The sequence below is a fragment of the Equus quagga genome, chromosome 2 (assembly GCF_021613505.1).
Source record: "Equus quagga isolate Etosha38 chromosome 2, UCLA_HA_Equagga_1.0, whole genome shotgun sequence".
Taxonomy (NCBI): Eukaryota; Metazoa; Chordata; class Mammalia; order Perissodactyla; family Equidae; genus Equus; species Equus quagga.
The window spans coordinates 40532842-40556654 of record NC_060268.1 but is presented as its reverse complement, the minus strand read 5'-3'; the positions used below and the strand labels follow the sequence as shown (position 1 = coordinate 40556654).

At 38.3% G+C, this 23813-nt stretch overlaps 1 protein-coding gene across 7 annotated transcripts in view; it reads left to right on the top strand.

The window, feature by feature from the left end:
- The first annotated feature begins 7467 nt into the window (after nt 1–7467).
- Nucleotides 7468–23813, top strand: part of TP53BP1 (tumor protein p53 binding protein 1) — a 70182-nt gene continuing 53836 nt past the window's right edge. For 6 of the 7 annotated variants that reach the window (XM_046652008.1, XM_046652009.1, XM_046652010.1 and 3 more), the window contains exons 1-10: nt 7468–7584; nt 8165–8349; nt 8546–8639; nt 8884–8968; nt 17227–17354; nt 17918–18076; nt 18425–18554; nt 20167–20333; nt 21642–21771; nt 23057–23151. In XM_046652008.1, coding sequence (XP_046507964.1) covers nt 7578–7584; nt 8165–8349; nt 8546–8639; nt 8884–8968; nt 17227–17354; nt 17918–18076; nt 18425–18554; nt 20167–20333; nt 21642–21771; nt 23057–23151 — 1180 coding nt within the window. In that variant the 5' untranslated portion in view covers nt 7468–7577. The remainder of the gene's footprint in view (nt 7585–8164; nt 8350–8545; nt 8640–8883; nt 8969–17226; nt 17355–17917; nt 18077–18424; nt 18555–20166; nt 20334–21641; nt 21772–23056; nt 23152–23813) is intronic. The other variant, XM_046652007.1, reaches the window with a different exon arrangement.

Genomic DNA, 23813 nt, shown 5'->3' with positions numbered 1-23813 from the left:
GCACATCGAATGTGTTAAGAATCCTTGAGTTCATAGTGATACTAAAAACAAAAATCTCATTAGTCATCTTTGCAGTATGCTAGAGGACTTTATTATTTTGGGAACTGTATTATATAGAGAACCTCAACTCAATATTTTGAAAACTAGTAAATCAAAGGAAAGAATTAAGCATTTATCCTGCCTTTCTTTAGGTAATCAAATATTTGATGAAGAGAAAGTTCTTATTTATAGAAGAATTCCAGCTGATAAATGAAGAGAGTATGTTAAAATTAGAATATCACTGTTTTGCAGCGCCTGGTGAAATAATGCAGCTAGGTAATGATTACCAGTAACTGCTAAACTATCAGGTAAAAGGGGGGTAACATTTGAACCTATTAATCAGTTGTAACAAAACAGAAATACATTTAACCAGGTGTTATGTCTCCTGATGCGATTCAGTAGGAAGTTTATGATACCCCTTATGAAGCACTCCTGCCAAAAAAGAAAAAAGGAACATAAATCTGATCAAGTGTATCTAATTGCCCATTTATGGGAAATAAAAGGGAAAAAGAAATACATTAAATGACACCACAGGGATGCAATCAGAAAAATCTGCAATGTTGCAAATTTTACAGAACAAATGACCTGGTTTCATAAACAAATAAATAAATTGTAGGAAATTAAAAAGAGGCAGAACCTACAGATTAAAAGAGACCTAAGGTAAGTAGGTAAGTATCATCCATATGCAACATGAAAGCCTTGTTTGGAATTGTAAAAAATAAAAAAAAGATGAGACAACTGTAGAAATTTGAACCCTACATATTTGATTACATTAAGAAATTACTGTTAATTTTCTTTGGGTGTGTTGATATTGTTATATTTAAAAGATTCTCTGTGTTTTAGACGCACATACAAATATTTATGAATGAAATTTTATGATGTCTGGGATTTGCTTAGAAATAATCAGTTGGGGGGAAGTAGGTGGGGATACAGATGAAATAAGGTTGGGGATTTGCTGATAATTGTTGAAGTTGGATAAGTACATAGGTTATCTTTTCTTTTTCTGTTACAAAAATGAAAAGAATATCTCCAAGCTTTTTGTTATAAACAACAAGAAGGATGAAGTTGCCACCAACTAAGATGGGGAAGTTCTGCAAGTGGAGCAGGTTTGGTAGAAAAGATGAATTCAATTTTAAGCATGTTGAGTTTAAGATGTCAGTTGGACATCCAAACGGAGGTATTGAATAGGCAGTTTGATATATAAGTTTGGGATTTGGGAGAGAGATCTGGACTGGACATAGAAAGTTGGGAGTCATTGGCATATTGATGATGGTTGTAGCAATGAGACAGGATGGGATCAAGAAAGAAGAGAGAGTAAATAGAACTTAGAACATAGTAAATGCTCAATAAGTATTCATTATAACCAAATGACTAAAATTCTCTTTCGATTTCTTTCTCCTCTGAAATCCTACAGCACTTTTGCTGTATTTTTTAATTCTAGTTGTTTGTATACATGTCTTATCTCCTCTATAAGTTCTAAGTTCCCTGAGGGTAGGAACTAGATCTTAATCATCTTTATACATTGCTCTCTCTCCACCATCATGGAGCCAGAATGGTACCTTGTACAGAAGTGAATTAAAATTAACAAATGAACTTGAGTTTGTGAGGAAATTTTGGCCAGGGCTATGAATTTTCTGGCTTCAGATTCATGAGACTCCCTATGTTGATGGGCTTGTATTTGAGCAGGGCCAAGACATGTTCTTATGTGGAGTGTTCTTGCCAACTAGTTGGCACACTAGCTCTGTACAGCCTAGATCAGCCTTTGGGATCCAAACCTATCTAAGACACTACAGGGGGGAAATGGGTGAGGTGACTCAGAGTAGAATGAAGGGGGATATGAAATAATGACATGGGGAGTAGGACCCAAAACTAGGCACTATGTGCACGTGACTTTACGTACACACACTTATCTCAGAAGATGAGTAAACATTTCACGGCTTAGCCGCTCATGCATGAGTAGGAATCAGCTTCGTGTCCTTGTCCACTGAAGTGTTTTGTTTGCTTAGATTTCTCAGCCCCAGAACATAAAAACTGCCTTCTTCCCATCGAGACTTAAGAGTTTAGGAGTAGCTGGTTTTTTGTTTTTGTTTTAATCTGCAATATGAACTTTTTTCACCTTCTACCATCCTGGCTCTGATTCCTGGCAGTTTCCAAAGGCTCTAAGAATATTACTTTTCTTGCTCTCATCCTACTCCTACGTTGGGTGAGGGTAAACTTTTCTTGTAGTTTTGCTTATTACCAAATCCCACTCAGCTCCAAACTTGGATAATTTGGTACCACTCTCTTTTTGTTTTCTTTTTTTTTTTTCACATAACAACAGTATAGTTATCAGGATCAGGAAAATAACATAGATTCAATACTACTATACAATCTACAATATCACCTGTTCTCTCATTAGAGTTCTTTATGGCAGAAAGAAAACCAAGTTCTTGTCCAGGATTCAGTTCTGGATTACCTGTTGCATTTGATGGTCTTGTCTCCTTGGTCTCCTCAAATCTGAAACAGTTCCTTAGGCTTTCTTTGTCATTTGTGTGTGTGTGTGTGTGTGTGTGTGTGTGTGAGGAAGATTGGCCCTGAGCTAACATCTGTTGCCAATCTTGCACTTTTTTTGTGGGATGTCACCATAGCGTGGCTTGATGAGTGGTGCTAGGTCTGCGCCCAGGATCTGGGCCGCAAATCCAGGCTGCCAAACCTGGGTGCGCCAACTTAACCACTACACCACCTGGCCAGCCCTTTTCTTTGTCCTTCTTGATCTTGGCATTTCTCTCTCTCTCTCTTCTCTCTCTCGTTGAAGAATATAAGCTCCTTATTTGTAGAGCATCCATCATTTTGGGCTTATCTGATGTTTCCTTATGATCAGATTCAGGTTATGAATTTTTGGCAGGAATACAATTAAAACAATGTTTCCTTCTCAGTGTGTCATATCCAGCAACACGTGATGACATTTTGTCCCATTACTGGTGATGTTAACTGGGATCACTTGGTTAAGTTACCAAATTTTTTCACTGCAAATTTACTACTTTCTATTTGTAATAATTCAATACATTTTAGGGAGATAGTTTTAGATCATGTAAATACCCTCTGTTTCACCACAGTGCTAGCATCAATAATATTTGTTTATTTTAAATCATCTTTACTGTAAAATAATACAGAATAAAAGAGTAAATAAGATATAAATGTACAAATGTATGAATTATAAATAGTACACTTGTGTAATGCCCCTGGTAATAAAAATAGGACATTTCCAACCACCTCAATTGGCTCCTAAAGAATCACAACCCCTCTATCCTCTCTAAAATTAACTGCTAGTCCTGACTTTTATTGCAATCATGTCATTTCTTTACTTTTTAGTGATCTAGGTATGATCTTTAAATATTAAAATTTAGTTTTGTCTCATTAAAAAACATTATTATAGTAAAATACATATAACATAAACTTTAACATTTTAAACATTTTTAGGTGTACAGTTTGGTGACATTAAGAACATTCATGTTGTTGTGCAATTATCACCACCATCCATCTCTAGAACTTTTTCATCTTCCCAAACTCAAACTCTGTACTTATTAAACAATAACTCCCTATTCCTCCCTCCCCTCAGCCTCCTAGTAGTTGCCAGGAACTGGAGGGAGAGGCGCATGGGAAGTAAGTGTTGAGTAGGCACAGAGTTTCATTTTTGGAAGATGAAAAAGTTCTGGAGATGGATGGTGGTTGCACAACAATGTGAATGTTCTTAACGGCACTGAACTGTACACTTAAAAATAGTTAAAATGGTAAATTTCATATTATGTATATTTTACCACAATAAAAAAAATGAACAGGAGCAATGTGGCAAATGTTAATAATGTGAATCTAGGTGAAAGGGTTTATGAGAGATCAATATACTATTTTTTTATTTTACTATTTTTGCAACTTTTCTGTTGCTCTTAAATGTCTTTCAACATAAAAAGTTACTTAATATTAACAGGAGGAAGTTCTGTAGAGATAAGATGCAGTCCATTTGGGATTGCTTCCACTGCAGGGGTTATAAGTACCTATAAGTGTATCAGCCTAGTGTTAGGAAGTTAATAGAGTATCATAGATAATTACTGACTACCTTAAGCAATTTGTTTTCACATTTTAATTATGTCATCACCTCTTTGTTGACTTAACTTCTTCATAAGGATGTAGAGTTGGTAACTTTTCAGGTCCTCCTCTGTTTTCTTCATATTATTTTAATTATTGTCAATTCCTAGAACATTAGGGACACCCATATTCAGTATTCAAATAAAAATATGTTTTAAAACAAAAAAAGTTTTGTATCAACTGTTTTGCCATTTCTTTGTCACTGGTCCTTTTCAATCATGGATATATAAAATTTTTGCAGTTAGACAGACTGGGTTCAAATTCTGACTCTCTCTCTTGCTTGCTCTGAGACATTGTGTAAATTATCTCATCTCTCTAAGCCTTAGTGTCCTCATTTATAACCTTCAAGGAGTCATGAGGCTTTTAGGTGAGATAATGAATGTGAAACAGAGCACAATACCTACCACATAGTAAAAATATAATACATGTTATTAATTAATTATATCATTGGTATATGGCTGGACGTGATTGTATAGGCCCAAGTACAACAGAAGGCAGTATAGGGGTCAGAAGCAGTTATGTGTTAAATATAAGTCAGCATGTAATACTTTAATATTCCAGCCTACGAGGATATATAATAGTTTATCATTATATTCAGTACTTTTCATATCCTCAGGTAAGTTCTCCCAAACTGTGAGTTTCCAGAGGAAAACTATGAAGCAAATTTAAAGCTTGGTAAATAGTGTCTGTGAGGTAGGATTAAACTGTGTGGGGTCCTTTTGCTTAGAGAAGTCTGTGAGGAGACCTCAGAAAAAGACTAATGAAGTATGCAAAACTTGTATTTATTATTGAATTGCTTGAAATATGCTATGGAATTATTGGACCAGAGGAGATGATCCCAGCCTTATGAGAATTTATCCAGGTTTTAAAATTACCAATTAAAGACAATATGAGAGGAAATAGCTTTAAGCTCTAGAATAAATGATTTAGGTTGGACGATTAGAAGAAAAGTTCCTGACAATGAAGTTTGTTAAACTTTAAACCTCTGATGGAATTTTCTTGTCTAGGAAGACTTTAGAGGTAGATTAGATTTCTCTCTGAGGTGGCTTAGGTAAAGATGCACCTGTAGATAGGTAGATGTACTGATGGTCCTTTGCAATCTAAGAGTCAATAAAGGCCTTTGGCTCACTTAACGGCAATCAGTCACAGCCTCAGTGGGTAACTATCCTGCCTGCATTTTCTGATCTTTCTGGGTAATTTAATGATTGATTTAATTGTCATACTGCCTAACAAGGGATTCACAATTTTTCTTCACAGTTTTTTAAAGTTCTTGTTTTATTTAGTAACGGAAATGGCTCAGGTTCACTTTTTTCCTTAGCTATTTATTTTTAGTCATGTTTGTTGAGGTTTATAGCTCTTTGTCAAACAATCAAGAAGGCCTATTTATTTATGTCTTGCTTGGGGAGGAGAAATGCAATAGCAGGACAGAGAAGAGTGAAAATATAGTAACTTTTGGAGGATTTTTATGGGAATCAAAGTCAAGATTTGCTCACAAGAAGACCTGGTTGTTTATGTCTTCTCAAATTGAGTAGATGAATTCACTTTACTAGCGCAGTTAATATTGACCTGATCTAGTCCTTTTAAGATTAAATTTATTTGGTCACTGGTCTTCGGCAACATTAGAAGTGGAGGAAGAGAGGAGTCAATTATAAATGTTTTCAAGATTAAGAAGTGGGATGTGTCTCCGTGTGCTCCATTCCATTTTTGCTCCACTAATAAACCATTCTTGGGGGGCCGGCCCGGTGGCGCAGTGGTTAAGTGTGCATGTTCTGCTTTGGCAGCCTGGGGTCCCCTGGTTCGGATCCCAGGTGTGGACATGGCACGGTTCATCAAGCCATGCTGTGGTAGGCGTCCCACATATAAAGTAGAGGAAGATGGGCACGGATGTTAGCTCAGGGCTAGTCTTCCTCAGCAAAAAGAGGAGGATTGGCAAATGTTAGCTCAGGGCTGATCTTCCTCAAAAAAAAAAAAAAAAAAACAAACCCATTCTGGGGACCCTAATTATATTCTAGTTATAGCAACAATAGATTCTAGATTTTTCAGGGCAGTTTCATTTCAAGGAGTCTGTCCTTTTTGCCCATAAGTAACATATCCTCAGATGACATGCTTTGATTTTTGGTTTGGAAAATACGATCACTGTAATTTATAACAGCAGGGAGAAAATTGGTTGGTAGGATGCTCTACTTCAGCTTAGCCTATATCAGGTGCTGCACTGGGCATTTATAAGATTGGAGAATCATTGTTGGGGTTTGCCTAAGTCATCCTGAGCCTGGGGTTGAGAGAAAAAACTACCTTCTACTGAATGCCTACTATGTATATGCATGGCAGTGTGCTAGGTGCTTTGCCTATTGACAGCTGCTCTGGCTAGAATTCCATCCCAGATCCAAACACCACTTAAATTAAAAAAAATACATATTCCTCACGAGGCCTAGTTCATTAATACAAGTCACAGGTGCCACACCCTCTATAAGACCCTGGCACCATAATTAGGATAATAGACTCTCACGGCTTGGAGGGATCTTTGAGGTCATCTAGTTAAAGGGCGGCAGCTGTTCTCCTCAACAGGGAGTCTGAGAATCACTATGTCAATTCTCTTAAAGGGAGGTGCAAAAAAATGTCTGGGGCTATCATCTCTGTAGGCTGCAATCCCATAAAAGATAGGGCAATGATAAGCCAACGTGAAGCTTGACTTACGTTCCAGACTGGAAAGGGCAATGGGAAAAAATATGACTTACTAGGGCCCTCGGACAATATAAAGGAAAAAAAAAAAAAAACCTAACAGAGACGTAATGTGAGGCCCTTGAATTCAGGTAGAGGCCCACAAAAGGGATTCTGATTGACACAAGTAAACCCCAAAGAGTTTGTCTCTTCATTTTCACCAGCTCTTAAGTAGTACTAGCCATCCTGGATCCTCTTCTTTGCCCTTTTATTGGAAAGCTGGGAAACCCTCTCCTTTTCCATGGAAGAGGGTGGGAGAGGGGGCCTTAAGGTGCATGAACGATGGAAAACAGGTCTTTTCTCTTATGTCTGAGGACTGGTACAAACAATCGCCCTGGAGATAAGAGAATATATTTTACGCCCTCTCAAGGTCCCTTCAGTTCAAGGATACTGTCATTCTCTGGCAGTACTAGGGGGAGGGCCTGCAACGTCCATGCTGCCATGGAAACACGCCGCCGTGTTCCTTTTTCTTACGTAGGGCGGGGCACTCCGCCTCAGCCACCAATCATCCACGAGATTTCTTGAGTGGCGGGCAGCAGCAGCGAATGGGCGAACTGATACTGCGTGACGCCACGGGAATAGGGGGAGTTCGCGGCCGGTGGCGGCGGTGGCGACAGCGGCGACCTGGGGATCGAGCTGGAGGGACCTGGGGAGCGTGCAGAGACCTCTAGCTCGAGCGCGAAGGACCTCCCGCCGGGATGCCTGGTACTGTTTGGAAAGTGGGGGCGCAGTTAGCTCTCAAGGCTTGGGATTCGGGTCTGAAGGGATGGCTTACCGGAGGGGGCGGGGCGGCAAGCATGGCGGCGGTGACGGGGAAAGGGTTGGAGGGCCCTGAGGAGGGGGTGGGGAACCAGTAGCTTGGAAGGCTAGGTGGTCGTGAGGAAACGTGAAGGGCTCTGGGGGTTCAGGCGAACAGAGATTACAAAGCAGCCTTTTGGGGGGTGGTAGAGTCGCCAGAAAGATACAGAGAGCGTTGTGGGGGATGGAAAAAGGGGCGGGGAGAGAAGAGGTTAGCAAGGAGAGGAAAGGGTGTCTCCGGGAAGGTGATGGAAAAGAAGCGTGAGAGAGGGATAGACAGGTTGATTGTAAATACCAAGGAAATCAGGTATTGGGAGGTATGATAGGAAAGCGAATGCAGCAATTATAAATATAATGTTTTAATTGGAAGAGTCCTAGACTGGTCCCCTTTTCCACCTCTTGTACTTCCGCCCCATTATTTAAGCTCAGTCTGCATGAGGAAGGCTAGTGAGTTACACAGAACTGATCTTTTGTTGATCCATTCCAGGGGAGCAGATGGACCCTACTGGAAGTCAGTTGGATTCAGATTTCTCTCAGCAAGACACTCCTTGCCTGATAATTGAAGATTCGCAGCCTGAAAGCCAGGTTCTAGAAGATGATTCTGGTTCTCACTTCAGTATGCTGTCTCGACACCTTCCTAATCTACAGACACACAAAGAGAACCCTGTGTTGGTGAGTGTTATCTTGTTTGGAAATGATTGAGCAGATGATTTTTTCCTAGTCTGGACCACCGAGCAAATGTAAGTACTTAGGAGATCACTATGTTGGATAAATTTGGTTGGAAAAATGAAAGCAGCATGTTCACAAAGAAGTCTCATTTTGGACTATTTCATATATAGTGGGGCTATTATATATGTATATTTTCTAGGATGTTGTGTCCAATCCTGAACAAACAGCTGGAGAAGAACAAGGAGACAGCAATAGTGGGTTCAATGAACATCTGAAAGAAAACAAAGCTGCAGGTGAGGTGTTTAAAGTTATTAGTCCCTTTTGCAAGGGTGCTGTTGTTGGAGCTGGGTAGATTTAAACATTACATGGGTGTGGTGAACATATGAAAGGAAGTCTCGCACAGTATCTGGTGCATAGTAGGCACTCAGGTTGGTTTTCTAATGTAGCTGATTAGATTGGTATTGTCCACATTCCTGAGTTTGTATTAAAGTTTGGTGGTAAAGGCTTTTTGTGTTAATATCCAATTATTTTTTTCAGACCCTATGGATTCTTCTCATTTGGACGCATGTGGTTCCGTCAGTCAGGTCATTGAACAGTTACCTCAGCCAAACAGGACAAGCAGGTATACTAGTGTTTGAAGGAATTTATTTAAATTAATTAATGGAGCAATTCTTTTATCTGTACCTGTTGCCTCATCTCAGGGATAAAGGGATTAATCTTATTGTGAATTAGGGAGTGGGATTTGAGAATTGTATTAGCTAGTATTTTATTATTACTTATAGCTGGAATCTCTTTTGTGAAGGTAACATTTTTTACACTTACATTGTTTAAATTGTAATCTGTCTTGTGCATGTGAAAACAAAATAAGCATTCCTTATTCTTAGTATAGATATGACTTATTGGTAGGAAAAAAAATCATCAAAAAAACATTTAGGTATATTATCAAAACTATTAGACATGCTTTTCACCAACCAGCCCAGTTTTAGACCCAGAATGTTTAGTTCCTACTCTAAACAGTATTCAGTTTTTGCTTTGTCTTATGTATCTTTACATTGTCCATAGTGAATTTATCCTCTTTGTTAGGCACTAATTTGGTTGTTTGTACTCCCATTTAATTTCGTCCTTAAAGCAGCTGTGCAATAAAGACATTGTGTTACTTCCATTACATAGAGGGGAAACTGCTAGGCAAAGAAGTTAAATGACTTACTCTAGAATGCATTGTTAGTAAGTGGCAGAGCTGGGCTTTGAGTTCTTCTGGCTCAAGTCCTCTTTCTTTTTTACTATCCAATGCTTCTCAGTCTTGTGCCCAAATTCTCCTAAGATCAAAGGAGAATGTAGACCATTTCAGGAGTCTTGGAGTGGCAGAGTAAAAAAGGGAGGTAGTCAGAGAGGAGAATTTGAGGTAGCGAAAGACTGTGGTTTTATGTCCAAAAAAGTTTTTGCATTCTATTTAATACTCTGTGTTTGCACATGAATTTTTTATCCCAAATCATCAATTGGATGCTTTAGAACAATCTGCAAATTGGTGGGCTTATTTTGGCTTGCTGATTGGTTTTATTTGGCCCACACAAGGTTATAAGATATATTTGAACTAATTGATAGGATTTAAAAATGGGGAAATTTCACATAAAACTTGGATTTCTGGTCTGGCATTACTAGTCCAGAAGAAAGGCAGCTGTTGCATTATTGGCAACAGTTGGTTGGAGCTGTGAGTAGCAGCCAGCTTAGATGGGGCATGAGTGCTGTGGTCTCTCATAGCCCCTACAACTTAGTGTTGTACTTGGACACTGAGACCAGGTGTTCTTTTGTCATTTATTATAGTGCTTGTGCTTTTCTTCTTAAACCTAGCTGCTTCACTCATTTATGTTACCTTGCTTTGCTTTCTGTAGGCATTTAAGTTTATGTTAACCTCTTTAGGAACATGTGCCAGGCTTATCTACTATATTTTTGTGGCTCAGCACACTGGTTTGAACCAGTGGGGACAGGAAGTGTACATTACTCTCATTGTAAATGAAGCAGTGCTGGTTGAGAAGTCCCATGTTACTTCTTTTCCCTTTTGGCGTCAATGTGTTGCTGTTTCTCCCAAAAAACACTTGAATGCTTACATTCAGTAAACGTGCAGGCATTCTGGCAGGTGTTGTGAAGGGACTTTGCCATCATGGAGCTTATAATTTAATAGGGAAGACAGATAGACATTAAATCATTACACAAATAGCTATTCATTTATAATTGTGATCATTGCAAAGAGGGAAAAAATAGAATATATAGCCTAATCTTGGGGCTAGGAGAAAGCCTTTTTGAGGAATGTGATCTAAACTATAAATATGAATTTGTTAGGCATGGTTGAAGGGCTGGAGAGAATTGTGGCATGTGAGAGGAGGAGCTTTCCAGACAGAGGGAACTGCATGTGCAAAGGTTATAAAGCTGGAAAGAATTTGAGGTTGATTCCAAAAGAATGAAAGCTCTTCAAAACACATGTATATTGATCTCTTTATGTTGCGTTTAGTCATTAATGCAGATATTTTGAAAACTGCTTGTGAACTTTTCTACGTCATAAAATTCCAAAAAATCTTCCTTTCTTATGTAGTATCCTATTGATGTAAGCCAATGGGTCTAAACATGGAGCATCTTAAAAAATATAATACTGAAAAAATAATGGATATTTTTGTATCTCCCTTAAACATTTTTTTTTTAAATTGAGACGCTTGTAGATTCACATGCAGTTGTAATAAATAATGCAGAGAGGTCCATTGTACACTTGGTCCAGTTTCTCCCAGTGGTGACATTTTGTAAAAGTGTAGTATAACATCACAACCAAGATACTGACATTGATAAAATCCACTGAACTTATTCAGATTTTCCCAGTTTTACTTGTACTCGTGTGTGTTAATTTTTATATAGTTTAATCACCTGTGTAGGTTTGTGTATCCTCCACTATGGTCCAGATACTGAGCAGGCCCAATACCACAAGAATCCCTAGTGTTGCCTGCCCTTTTTTTTTTTTAAGATTTTATTTTTTTCCTTTTTCTCTCCAGAGACCCCGGTACATCGTTGTATATTTTAGTTGTGGGTCCTTCTAGTTGTGGCATGTGGGACGCCGCCTCAGCATGGCTTGATGAGCGGTGCCATGTCCGCACCCAGGATTCGAACCAACAAGACACTGGGCCACCTGCAGCAGAGTGTGCGAACTTAACCACTCGGCCACGGGGCTGGCTCCTAGTGTTGCCCTTTTATCACCACACTTACCTCCCCCTCCTGCACCTGAACTCCTGGCAACCACAAATTAAAATTGTCCTCCATCTGTAAAATTTTGTCATTTCAAAATGTTATATAAATGGGATCATACAGTGTGTAACCTTTTGGGATTAGCTGTTTTCCGTCAGCATGACTCCCAGGAGATCTGTCCAAGTTGTTGCGTGTATCAATAGTTCATTCCTTTTTGTTGCTGAGTAGTTCCATGGTATGGATATGCCACGGGTTTTTGTTTTTGTTTTTGTTTTTTTTTGAGGAAGATTAGCCCTGAGCTAACTGCTGCCAATCCTCCTCTTTTTGCTGAGGAAGACTGGCCCTGAGCTAACATCCATGCTCATCTTCCTCTGCTTTATATGTAGGACGCCTGCCACAGCCTGACGTGCCAATCGGTGCCATGTCCGCACCCAGGATCTGAACTGGCAAACCCTGGGCCGCCGAAGTGGAACTTGCTCACTTAACTGCTGTGCTACTAGGCCGGCCCCTGCCACAGTTTGTTTAACCATTTACCTGTTTGAAGGAAGTCTGGGTTGATACTGGTTTTTGGTTATTAGAGATAAAGCTGCTATGAACATTTGCCTACAGGTTTTTGTGTGAACGTAAGTCTTCCTGTTTCTAGGGTGAATGGCCAGATGGACAGTTGCTTGGTCCTATGGTAGTTCCATGTTTAGTTTTATAAAAAACTGTCAAACTGTTTTCTAGAGTGTTTGTATCATTTTATAGTCCCGTTATCAATGTATGAGAGATCCATTTTCTCTCGTTTAGTGTTGTCACTATTTTTTATTTTAGCCGTTCTGTTAAGTGTGTAGTGATAGCTCATTCTGGTTTTAATTTGTGTTTCCCTAATAGCTAATAATGATCAACATCTTTTCATGTGCTTATTTGCTAGCTGTACATCCTCTTCAAGGAAATGTCTGTTCATATCTTTTGCCCATTTTCTAATTGGATTGTTTCTTTTTTTTGTTGTGTTTTCAGAGGTCTTCATATATTCTGGATACTAGTCCTTTGTAGGATATGTAGTTTACAAATATTTTCTCTCATCCTTAGCTTATCTTTTCATCCTCTTCGGAGAGTTTTTCTCAGAGCAGGTTTTTAATTTTGATGAGATCAGTTAAATATTTTTAACAGTAATATAAATACAGAGTTTATTTTAAAAAGAGCTTATAATGAAAAGCAAAGAGTCGTTTCCCACCCTTGCTTCCCTTTCACAGAGGCAACCCACTTTAAATGTTTGTATTTTTACTTCTTTGGGAGGTTATCTTCCTAGCTCTTAATACTTTTGTAAAACTAAGTAACACTATTGTACTCCCTTTTCTGGTTTTATCAGATTAAGACAGTTGAGTTCCATAACGAAGGATAAGGATTTAACTCACAACACTCTTCCAGTTTTTTTTTTTTTAAAGCAGGGAAGGATTTGCCCTGAACTAACATCTGTTGCCAACCTTCCTCTTTTTTTTTCATTCCAAAGCCCCCCCAGTGCATGATTGTATATCCTAGATGTAAGTCCTTCTAGTCCTTTTTTTTTTTTTGAGGAAGATTAGCCCCCTGAGCTAGCATCTGCCACCAATCCTCCTCTTTTTGCTGAGGAAGATGGGCCCAGAGTTAACATCTGGACCCATCTTCCTCTATTTTATATGTGGGATGTCTGCCACAGCATGTCTTGATAAGCAGTGCATAGGTCTGTGCTTGGGATTTGAACCAGTGAACCGTGGGCCGCTGAAACAGAGTTCATGAACTTAACCGCTACACCACCAGGCTGGCCCCTCTAGTTCTTCTGTGTGAGCCACTGCCACAGCAGGGCAGCTGACAGACAGGTGATGTGGTTCTGTGACTGGGAAACGAACCCTGGCTGCTGAAGTGAGAGCGCTGAACTGTAACCACTAGACCATCAGGGCTGGCCCCCCAACTTTTGATAATAATAATTTTATTTTATTGGCTAATTTTGTACTTCTAAATAATATATTTAAACCTTTGCTTTCTTTTAGACAGTGGAGAAAAGTTTAACATCAGTACCATTTTTTGTCTGTAATCTGATTTATTTCACTTGTCTTCTGATTCACATAATCATTCTGTAAATATTTATTGTTTCCCATATGCCAAATACTGTTGAATTTTGGGCATACAAAGTGATCAGAGGAGATAAAAATCCTCGACCTTAATATAGCTTACTTTTTTATGGGATAGAGCAATACATGATAAATAAGTAAAATATATAGTATGTTAGACACTGATGGGGCTAAAGAGAAAAATAAAGCAGAGAGGGGATAGGAAACATCAAAGGAGTTGCAAGTTTAGATAGGGTGCTTCTCTGATCTGACATTTGATTAAAATCTTGAGTAAGTGATCTCTGCTGTAGCTGGCATAAGTACAATCCAAACATAGAGAACAGCAAGTGCAAAGGCCCTCAGACATGAGTGTGCCTGGGATATTTGAGAAATGGCAAGGAGGTTAGCGTGGCTGGAGTGGAGTGATTGAGAGGAGTGGAAGAAGAGGTCACAGAAGTAAAGGAGGGACCAACGTATGTAAGGCCTTGTGGGTCACTGCGAGGAATTTGGCTGTTACTCTTAGAGAGGTAGAAAGCCATTTAAGGGTTTTGAGCAGAGGAATGACGTGACCTGACTTAGATTTTAACAGGGTCACTCGCCTGCTGGATCAAGAATAGACTAAAGGATATACAATTTTTTTGTCAGTTATACTTCAGTAAAGCTGGGAAAAAATAAAGATAAAAAATAAAAAGAATAAATAAAAGAAGCTATTTAAATTAAATTAAAAAAAATAGACTGAAGAGAGGAGCAAGGGCTGCAGCAGGAAGACCAACTAAGAGACTATTGAAATAATTTAGGCAAAATATGACAGTGGCTATATCAGAGTAGAAGTGGATGAAGAGTGGTGAGATTCTGGGTTTTTGAAAATAGAATTCAAAGATTGGATGTGCAGTATGAGAGAAAGGAAGGAGGTAACAATGATTCCACGTTTTTGGTTTGAGAACTGAAAGAATGGAGTTGCTGTTAATTGAGATGGAGAAGACTGCAGGAGAAGGTCAGTTTTAGAGATGTTAAAGTTGAGCTGCCTTTTGAATAGCCAGTTGGAGGCAATTGATGTGCAAGTCTGGAGCTCAGGAGGAGGGTCTAAGCTGGAGATTTCAATCACAGAGTCATAAGCATATGGATGTTATTCAAAGCCGTGAGTGTGGATAAGATCACTAAGGAGGTGGGTAGAGGTGAAGAGGTCCAAGGTCTCACTGAGCCTACCAACATGTAGAAGTCAGGGACATGAAGAAAAAACACCAAAAGAGACTGAGGAAGATGTGTGTGTGGTTTGTGCTGTCTTTCATTGCTGTTCTGCTTTTTGTCATATTTGCTCTTGGACTTTCTTCCCCTGCATTTCCCAAGGTCGTGTATCTAGTCCTGCCAGTTATACGGTAATGTTCCATTTTATTTTTGTGGAAATCTTTACTTAGTCCTTTTTCTCTTCCTTGAATCATGGTCCTCAACTTTGTAAATTTATGTTTTCACCTCTTTTATGCTTTTAAAGTTATGTTTAGTAGTCTTTGTATGAATTATTAAATGTATGGAAAGTTACAAAGAAGCAAAAAATGTCATCTATAATTCTGCCACCCAGAGGCTAATTGCTGTAAACATTTTGGCATATTTTCCCTCTTTTTTTGGTGCACTTGCTTTACATAGTTGACATGTGGAAAGTAAAAGGTTATTTGCTGACCTTTGTACATGAGTGTTTTTCGACAACTCAAAATAACATTGTCCCTGAGTTTTTTATTTTACAAGTTTAAACCCAAAGAAGCAGTGAAAGGATAATGTACATTTGTTCTGTGTGTGTGTGTGTGTGTGTGTGAGATTATGTGTATGTGTATGTATATATAAAATATACTCTTCTGGGGGGGGCTGGATCATTTGAAACTAAGTTGCAGATGTCATAGTTCCCCTTAAATACTTTAGCATTCATCCCCTAAGAGTAATACATTATCCTATATAATCTTAATACTATTATCACCACCTAAGAAAATATAAATTCCGTAATACTAATAATATAGTTCATATTCAGATTTTCCCAATTGTCTCAAAGATGTCTTTTATATATATAAAAAAATATATATTTATATAAGTATGTATAAATGGAATTTGGTATATATAACAGTATATATAAAAAAATATTTATTTATATGTAGTTATATACATATATAGTTATATAAATAAATATATATTTTTTTACCCAGGACCCAATCCAGGTTTACACATTGTATTTGGTTGTTTTAAATATTTTTAATAGCTGTATAATATATCACTTTATGGATTATGAAATTATTTAATCATTCCCCTAATGCTGGCCTTATAGATTGTTTCTTTCTTTTCTTTTCTTTTCTTTTGCTGAGGAAGATTTGCCCTGAGTTAACATTTGTTGCCATCTTCCTCTTTTTTGCTTGAAGATTTTCCCTGAGCTAACATCTTTTGCCAGTCTTCCTCCTTTTTGCTTGAGGAAGATTCACCCTGAGCTAACATCTGTGCCAGTCTTCCTCTCTTTTGTGTGTGAGTCACCACCACAGCATCACCACTGATGAGGGGTGTAAGTCCCAGCCTGGGAACTGAACCTGGGCCGCCAAAGTGGAGCATGCCGAACTTAACCTGTAGGCCTTGGGGCCAGCCCCTAGACTGTTTCTTAATCACAGTAAACTTTGAGGAATAAGTTTATACAAGAATCTTTCCACATTTCAAAGTATTTCTTATAATTGAAATAGAAATTACTGGGTATGAACATTTTTTAGAGCTCTTAATACATATCTCCAAATTGTTCTCCAGAAAGGTTCTGTTAGTTTATACTCATAAACAAGTGTGTGATAATGGTTGTCTTACCTCAGGTTTGGACAGCACTGAATAGTAGTATGGTATTTATATATATAAATTTTCTGATTTGATTGGCAACATTTGATTTTCTGATTTCTCACATGTATAAAGATAGATATTTGTATTTCTTTTTTTGTGAGATGTCTTTTCTTTAACCATTTATCTCTTGGGGTTCTTCATATGAATTGCTCATATTTTTATGGAGACTATTCTTTTGTTAATATTTGTTAGAGATATTTTTTCCTAATTTTGATTTGTCTTTTACTTTATTATGCTTTTTTACTTGTAATGTTAACTTCTTTTAAATACATAGGCCTCTTACCTGAATTTTATTTAGCTGTTCTGGTTCTGTCTATGTATTCTAAGATTTTTTATTAAAGTATTTTTGGGAACTGTGTCTGGTTTAATAGATGTATTTTTGAGTCCCTTCCCTGCACATCTTGTGCACATCTTCTCTTGTTACTTGTCAGTAACTCTTGAGTGCAAGATTTTTCTGTCCCTGCTCATGCCTTTTCAGAGAAAGATAAAATTCAAGTATGTTTGTTCTGTTCCTCTGTTTAATATTTGTGTTACTTAATTCTGTATGGTGTTTTGAGATATTAACCTTTTAGGTGCTTTCTGTAGAAAGAAGCACTAGTGGGGTGAGGTTTTTTACTTTTTCAAATTTGCTTAAAAGGTGGTTGCTCTGTGGGGAGTCACAATAAAATTCAAAGAATGCTTTGAGCAAAGTGTCCCAACCTATCTGGGAACACATGATTGTGTCTTTCCGTAGTGTTTTGGGAATGTCAGTGGAATCTGCTCCTCCTGTGGGGGAAAAGAAGGAAGAAAAGATGGAAGAGGAGAAAGAGGAAAAGGAAGAAGATACTCCAGACAATAACACACACTCTCTTGGTGCTGAAGGTAGCTTTATCCCTTTTTCAGGATAGTAGCTTGTTCTAAGTCCCTTTATTGTAAGCATGCAGATATTGGAATTTTTCCTTTTGATCAGCTTATAGATTTCTCATCATTAAAATGAGACTAGTCATTAGGAAATTTGCTCATAGTCCACCCAGTTTGGTGTTCAGGAATTTGTAGCTCATTGGATAGCCCCCTTTCTGCATATTGACTCTTCCTTTTTTTGTATTCATTTGATTTTCAAATATTTTTGGCCTGTATGCTTTGTGGAATGGAAATACAATCTGAGTTGCTGTGTGTCTGGGTAAGGTTTCTGTAAATTGTCAGGAAGTAGACATAGTCTACCTGTATTAGGTACTTGTAAGGTTTTATAGTGTGTTAAGTTTTTGCTTCATTACACATTTTTCCCCTTCACTTTTAGTATTTTTATTCTTAATTTTGAAAAATTTTGGGAGGGCAGAACTTTGATGTGAAGGACTTAACGTGGCCCTCTTTTGCTAAGGGACAGCAGCTTGCATGGTGCATAATATTGTGGGATGATATCTAATTTCTTGGCATTCTGTTTCTAGATCCTGCCTCATCACAGTTGGGCTTTGGGGTTCTGGAACTCTCCCAGAGCCAGGATATTGAAGAACATACTGTGCCATATGAAGTAGACCGAGAGCCTTTGCAGTCAGTAACCACCAACTCTGGTTATACTAGACTATCTGATGTGGATGCTAATGTTGGTATGAAACATGTTTTCTGGCATTTGGAGTTGTTTATAAGCATTTTCCTGCCATCCTAGAGCTAGTTGTTTTTTCCTTGTTACATTTCATAGCTGACTAAGTTAATATAGTAAAGTTGCACAGTTGTCTGGCAAATACTTATCAGTTGATGGCTTGCAGATTAGGTTTTTTGTAAGTGGGTTATTGGTTATTTTCCTTTTTGGAATGATACCTGTAAATATTTTCAAATTAGACTTCTTTCTATTAAAGTCTTTGCTTTAGGGAATCATTCAGGACTACTTCTAGTACTTTGAAAAATTAATATCTCCTTCCTGACTTCTAAAACTTCCTGTCTTCTAAAACTTCAAGCAGTTAAACATGAAGAACAGTCCAATGAAGATATCCCCAAGACAGCACAGCCCAGCAAGGGTGTCCTCATAGCAGGACAGCCCAGTAAGGATGTACATGTGGTAGAAGAGCAAAATCCACCACCTGCAAGGTAAACCATATTCTTTCTAGAAAGTAGTTTTGAGTTTCTGCTATAGTGCTGTTTCACTTGGCCAGGTGAAAACGTGTTTTAGATATTGTTGATTTTGTGTTTTTTTCTCATACTGGGCATATTTCTGTCCAATAGAAACACTGATTATTTATGAATTCTCATTGTGTCCTCATCTTATCTTTAGGCATATTATAAAGCTCTTTTATTGTGGCTGTAACTATAAGCATGACTCCTTAATCTTTGGTTGCTATGCCTCCTCTCTGATCTTTGTTTATAGAGGCATTATCTTTGAGAGGTCTTCCTAGCTTCTCTAGTGTTTTGAGGAGTCACACAAATATTATATTTGAAAGTCTACTGTTTGTTTTTTTTTCCTGAGGAAGATTTGCCCTTAGTTAACATCTGTTGCCAATCTTCCTCGCTTTGCTTGAGGAAGACTAACCCTGAGCTAACATCTGTGCCAGTCTCCCTCTATTTTGTGTGTGGGTTGCCACCACAGCATGGCTGCCAATGAGTGGTGTAGGTCTGTGCCTGGGAGCCAACCCCAGGCTGCTGAAGCAGAGCGTGCTGAAGTTAACCACTAGGCTACAGGGCTGGCCTGAAAGTCTATTGTTTCTATACTTGATGAGTGCCCAGATTGCTTTGGGTCCTCAGGTATCCTACATCTGGTAGTTTATGGTATAGATGCAGGGAGGTATTTTTTCCCCAAGTCCTTTAGGCTCTTAACTTGGTAGGAATTGGGCAGTAAAGCTCTGCTCTGCCTGTGGTGATTGTTGTATCCAAAACAGCCTTGCCTCTGGTCAACAGCTCAAGTTTGAATGTGGCAGAGGAAAAGTAGATGCTTCCAATCTGGGGTAGGGCGTGAATAAACATTCAGTATTGTTTTGTTACTTCCTTCTATAGAAACAATGGGGCATAGGGTCCTGATCAAAGTTGAATATCAAGAGTAGTTGTCTACTGCAAAATACTCAGCTTAACAGGGGCTGACTTTTTAGGCTTTTCTTTAGGAAGTTTCACTCTAGCTAGTTTTGCTATTCTCTTTACTTGGGGAATGGTAGAATAGGTGAACCTCATAAGTCTCTGTAAAGAAGCCAGCAATGAGTGCCTTACGTGTGTGAGTAGTATTGGTGTGAAGGAATCTTGGTTTGGGGCTTAGGTTGAGTAGATCAAATAGAAAAGGTCAGTAAAAGGTAATGTGTGTGGCACTGTCACAGAGGATAATTCACACCCAAACCCTTTTTGTGTAAGGTCATCCTTAGGACTGGTTGTGGTCTGGATCAGAATCCTTCATGCATGTCTAGATAACAGCATATATAACCAGAATCCCTAAATCACTCATCAGAAATCTTGGACAGCATGCAGCACAGCAGTGAACAGAGTAGAAAAGAGGCATTGCTCTGTGACAGACTGAGACCGGCTTTGAAATGGGCTGATGGCTTTGTATCATTATAAAAAGTAGCTTATTTCACTTTCCATAAATAGTTATATAGATGAGAGCTGTTGGAATTTTTGAAATTATTAAAGGAAAACACACAAAGCAGGAAAAGTTTCTTAGTTCAAAGATGAAAGCATTTGAACATAGCAACTTTTTCTTCTCGTGATTTGAATTTCCTAGGTCAGAGGACATGCCTTCTAGTCCCAAAGTATCTTTTGCTGCTGTGGAAACAAAAGAACAAATACCTGCTCAAGAACTTCTGGAAGGTGGACTGCAGATTCAGAAGTCAACAGAGCCTGAGGTTTTGTCAACTCAGGAAGACTTGTTTGACCAGACTAATAAAATAGGTACAAAGAGTAATTTAGTTGCTATAGCATCTCTTCTCCAAAGATCTAAACTTTTATTTCTGTTCTGAGGCTACTGCTTAAGTTAGAAGGCACTTTATATGTATGCTGATGTGTTTGTTATAGAAGAAAAATATGTTTCTAGCTGATTAATGAGAAGGGCTTTTTGGGAGTGATTATTATTTAACATTTTAACATAATTTTCTCTCTTTTATGGAAATAGAGATATTGAGGAATAACAGCTAATAATATAGTAAATTTAATATTATGGACAGAGTAACTATTGTTCATCATAAGTCTTCAAATCTTAAATATTATGATACTAAAATATAAGTTTTTCATATTCATCTGGGTAATAGTCTACTTGCTCATTTCTTTATTAGTTCATCTACTACAAATAGGAAGTTATGGTCTAGCAGAAAGAACATAAAGCTTGGAAGACTAGCTAGTATTTGTTTTACATTTTTTAAACTCTCTTACCAATCCCCTTTTCCACAACCTCAGAGTCAGAAAGCTTCAATAATAACCAGCAAAATATAATGTGTTGGTTGTAAGGGGGAAGAAGAGAAGGTTATGTTCCTTTACTATGCTGTGAATGTGTGCAAGACATTTAGCGGGTCACCAAGAAAACCTTTTTTGGTCTCTCGCTAAAGCTATATGGCTATATTTAAGAAATTCCTTTATACTTGAGATTAATACCGCTGATACTCCATCTTTTACTAAGGGGAAGGGACCAACAGAAGACACTTTATAGTATGAATCAGCAATGGCTGCTCATGTATCCTTTTACTAATGCATTAGTATTTTCTGTCTCCTTTGAGGAAGCCCAGGTTCTAATGATGAAAATTACTGCATTCATGTCATCAGGTGTCATGTGCATTGTTTTGACTTCTCCCATCTTCATCATGGCATGAGCTTTACTTCACTTTAGGTAGATCTTGGAATGAAAGGCTCATTTGCTGTTTTATAATAGAAGCTTCACAAGAAAGAAGAGTAGCCAAGCAGAGGTATAAGGATTCTGGCTTTTCCTGTTCAAGCTTCAATCATAATAGAAAGAACTAAGGAATTTTTTGTCACTTCTTTATTAAAGAACCCATGATTTAGAAGGGAGGGGGTGCATTTAATGATCACTCAAGATTTGTGTTAGGGTGGCATTCCATTAAGTGTAGTACAATTAGAAAACAGTTTCTGTCCTCTTGGGACATGGTTGGAAATAGGAATATTACTCTTTGTAGTTCTGAGTGGGTTTTTTTGACTATTCAATAATGTCAGTCTGAGAAGTAAATGCGACTAGAATTTTTTTTTTTCCAGTAGCTTCTGATGGTTGCTCTACTCCTTCAAGGGAAGAAGGTGGGTGTTCTCTGGCTTCCACACCTGCCACCACTCTGCAACTCCTGCAGCTCTCTGGTCAGAGATCCCTTGTTCAGGAGAGTCTGTCCATGTAAGTAAGCCCAAAATAGCTCTTCCAAGAAAACATATGCCTGAGGGTCTTAGGCTAAGGTTGAAAGAGCTAAAATTGTCTGCTAGTCCAGAGTTTTTTTAAACCAAAAGGTAAACTCTAGGCTTTAGAATTTTGGAGGTAAGAACTTAGTGGAACTGTTGAAGGCAGGTAGCTCTGCTTTCTCATTTGAAAGTTTTATAACAGTAGCCCAAAGATTTCACTAGGGAAGAAACTGCCCAGTTATCTAGAGACTGTTATACATCCAGAACTAAGCAGTCTCCTCCTCCATTTGGTTAGGACTTTTTCCCGTTTAACAGTTTATGGGCGGAGAATAGGTTATTCTACAGTTGGCAGTTGTTGGATTTCTTTACCTCTGTGTTTTAAGACAAAGAAATTTGTTTTTATTTTTTTACAAATAAAAATGTGTATTATTTTCCTAATATTAGGCAAAAAATGGAGTAAATTTTCTTATGTCTAAAATCTGCAGATGAATTTATTTGTTTTTTGGAGGAAGATTAGCCCTGAGCTAACATCTGCCACCAATCCTCCTCTTTTTGCTGAGGAAGACTGGCCCAGAGCTAACATCTGTGCCCATCTTCCTCTATTTTGTATGTGGGACGCCTGCCACAGCATGGCTTGACAAGCAATGCATATGTCCACACCTGGGATCCGAACTGGCCAACCCTGGGCCGCCCAAGTGGAACATGCAAACTTAACTGCTACGCCACCCATCTGGCCCCTGAACTTATTTTTTAGCACTATGTTATCCGGCTTTTCAATTATGATGTTCTTGTGTCTGATCATTCACTTTCTCTTGTAATTATATGGCTTTACTGTTACTCTTTTTTTTTAGATTTTATTTTTTTTTCCTTTTTCTCCCCAAAGCCCCCCAGTACACAGTTGCATATTTTTAGTTATGGGTCCTTCTAGTTGTGGCATGTGGATGCTGCCTCAGCATGACTTGATGAGCGGTGCCATGTCCGCGCCCAGGATCCAAAGTGGTGAAACCCTGTGCCGCCGAAGCGGAGCGTGTGAACTTAACCACTTGGCCACGGGTCTAGCTCCTTTTTTTTTTTTTTCTTTTTAAATATTAACTTCAATATGTCTAGTGTGAGAAATAGTTATATTATTCATGGTTCTTCCACCAGCCTCAGGTAGCTGTTTGAGACAAATACCGATAAGTATTTGTCTGAATGACTTAGATATTTTTGCTATTAAAAAGTGAAAAACAAAGGCAAAATTGTGGCTGTGGTAAAATAACCTGTGATTCTCTCTTTATATGAAGGAATTCCTCAGATCTTGTTGCTCCTTCCCCTGATGGTTTTCGATCGACCCCATTTATTGTTCCTAGCAGTCCCACAGAGCAAGAAGGGAGAAAAGGTGAGCTCTATTGACCTCAGATTAGAAGAGGAGCAGCGTTTCTGCCTTGCGTAATGTACTGTTTCTTTATATGTTAGAACACTGTGACCTAAACTGTTCAGTAGGACTCATGTCTGTTTAACCTTCAGGGATGTGGCCTAGTGTAAAGTGCTCTGCTCAGTTCTTTGCTCTTCTAGCACTGATTCTTCTGACAATTCTGTGGGTTGAGGAAGATTGCTGCTAACCTAACATCTGTGCCAGTCTTCTTCCATTTTGTATGTGGGACGCCATCACAGTGTGGCTTGGTGAGCAGATGTAGTTCTGTGCCTGGGATCCAAAACCCTGAAGGCTGGGCCCCCGAAGCACAGTGTGCAAACTTAACCACTGGGCTAGCCCTGAGAATTCTGTATTTTTGACTTAATTTTTAAAAAGACATTTAAGGGAAAATTTTTATATTTTTAAAGTTGAACTCGAATTAGTATGGTGAAGAACTGGGTTTATTACTAATGCCTCAGTAGTTCCCAGCAACATGTTAACATGTTGTTGGTGAGAGGGAATCAAAAATAGTTTCTTTTTCTCTTATAAGTTATTTTCACTATTATCAAAGTAGTTTTTGCCAAAGAGTGGTTAGGAGCAGATGGTAGAAATTTTGACTTCATTCACTTCCTCCTTTGAGGACTTAG